This window comes from Saprolegnia diclina (assembly GCF_000281045.1).
Source record: "Saprolegnia diclina VS20 unplaced genomic scaffold supercont1.315, whole genome shotgun sequence".
Classification (NCBI taxonomy): domain Eukaryota; phylum Oomycota; class Saprolegniomycetes; order Saprolegniales; family Saprolegniaceae; genus Saprolegnia; species Saprolegnia diclina.
In genome coordinates, this window is record NW_008246382.1 from 1 (window position 1) to 2,212 (window position 2,212).

The following is a 2,212-nucleotide window of genomic DNA, read 5'->3' on the forward strand; positions in this document are numbered from 1 at the left end:
GGAAGGTGGGCCGTCGCGCGCCATGGTCGACGCTCATGCGCTGCCGCTCGGTCCTCGCCTAGTTTTCTCTCGGCCATGCTAGCAGACGCGACTATCGCGTGCGTAGGCATGGGCGTCGCGAGCGGTCGATGGCACATAGCAACTCGCAATCCAACTCGAAACCACTGTGTAATATCAGAGGACAACAGCCTAGAAATGGGTTGGCTTTTTAGCTGCTGGGGCACGCATGGGCGGTCCGGCGGGGCGCTTGCGAGCTGGGAACGGGGCAAACGGGTTGGTGCCCTGCGATATACAAGTAGGAAAACCGAGGTAGAGATGAAGGTATCCATACCGTTGCCGGCTGTGGGGCAGGAGTCGCCTTGCTTCGCGCCTTGGCCGCTGGCATCTCGTTCAGAAGACCGAGGAGCGACTCGTTGATGCTGCCCTCGGCGCGCGCGGGCGTCGTGTCCTATACAGAAACGCGATGATGAATAGCCTGTCGAGGGTGGCAGATGGGCGTACGGCTTGCGGCGGCGCATGTTGGCCAAAGGGTGACGGTGCTGGTGCCGTAGACGGCGCCGCGTCATCATAGAAGCCATCCTCCATGTCCACGGCCGACATGTCCACGTCCGACGCGCCTTGAGCAGCGCGCCACTGCGCTGGCGCGCCTTGGGCGGCCAACTGGGCCTGCAGCCACGCGTTTTGCTGCTCCAAGTGGTGCACATAGGCCGCCATGTTGGCGGCCTGGCCTGCCGCGGCGCCAAAGGCCGTCACAAGCGTGTTATGGAACGTGCTGGCCAGCGCAGCCATCTGCTGCTCGGCGCCGAAGCGCATTGACGCCAGCTGGGCGTTGAAAGCTTGCGCCTGCGCCTCCATCGCCGCGCTGTTGAGCGTCGGCACGACCGAGACGGCTTGCGTCAACGCGCGCAGGTCGTTGGCGACCCGCTGCAAGTCCGAAGCCGTTGCTTCAAACGCTGTCTGCATGGCCGCGTGCGACTTGTTGGCCAAGTCGAGATCGTCGACCGCGGCCACGAGGCGGTCGACCGGTGCGGCCACAAGTGTTTCGGCCACCGGTGCGGCGGCTGCCACAAGTGTTTCGGCCACCGGCGCGAGATCGCCCGTCTTGCTCAAGTCGATGGCGTTATCGTCCGTCGTGGCATTCGGCTTCGTCGCAGTATAATACAGCAAGTCGGGCTCGTTCTCGCGGAAAGGCGTGTGCGCAATCAGGTTGCGGTACTCCCCTCCGACCAGCGGCGACGCCTCGACCGTGGGCAGCACGACTTGGTTGCCGTTCATGGCGGCTTGGATCAGCTGCGGCAGCTGCGGCAGCATGCCCGTCGCCTCGACGATCTCGAGGACGGCCTGGAAGAGCGGCGCGTCCGCCAGGACGTGGTACGTCGCCGCCACCGCGCTCGTCGCCGCCACCGCGCTCGTCGCCGCCACCGCGCCTGTCTCGATCGCCGCGCCTGTCGCCGCTGCCGCGCTCGTGTTGACGAGCTCCACGGCGACGTTGGATACGAGAACCGCCAAGCGGATCTTGTCATAGTCCGCGGCGCCGAGGAAGCTGCCCTTGGCGGACGTCGCAGCCTTGGACATCTTCAAGAGCGCTGCGACGCGGTCGTGGAACGTGTCCGACGCGAGGACGAGGTTGGCGAAGTTCTTCTTCGCAATGACGTCGGTCGTCGTGGCCTCGTGCATCCAGGCCTTGTGCAGCGCCAGCCACTGCAGCCGGCTCTTCTCGGCCATCGCGCTCGCCATAACGGCGTTGGCGAGCGTCGCGTCGCGGACGAGCGCACGGAGCAAGACGTACAGCGCGTGCGCAGTCGACGCCGGGGCTTCCGTGAGACCGGCGTTCGCGTCAACCATCGCCTTCATGAAGCGGTCGACGGCAAAGTTCGTCCCGCGGAAGAACGGCTTGACGCTCGTAAACATGTCGACGACCGAGATATTGGCGGATTGACAACTTATACAGTGCCTATGACATTCAATGTATGGTATTATTGTACGGTCGTACATTATCCGCGACCCTAGTTGTGTTGCGGGGAAGGGTTGCTGACAACCCTCGTGGCAGGTCTACGGGTTGGCCGCATCGACAGTCCTAGTTGGCGCTCGTACGCGACATTACAGGTAACTCCCACTGCATTCAAGACTGCTGTTTCCCATATCAAAATCCATTCCAGCGGTTGATGGCCATATTATCCTGTCTCGGGTGTATCCTGTCTCCAATGCAGTG

The 2,212-nt window shown here is 63.2% G+C and overlaps 1 protein-coding gene across 1 annotated transcript; it reads right to left on the reverse strand.

Annotated features, from left to right (window-relative positions):
* Nucleotides 1–143: 143 nt before the first annotated feature.
* On the reverse strand, nt 144–1,911 carry SDRG_17381 (hypothetical protein; the record flags this gene model as incomplete). Its single annotated transcript, XM_008623623.1, has 3 exons — nt 144–282; nt 332–448; nt 502–1,911. The coding sequence occupies 3 exons, from the start codon at nt 1,909–1,911 to the stop codon at nt 190–192; spliced, it is 1,620 nt and encodes a 539-aa protein (XP_008621845.1). The 3' UTR covers nt 144–189.
* Between the last annotated feature and the right edge of the window lie 301 nt (nt 1,912–2,212).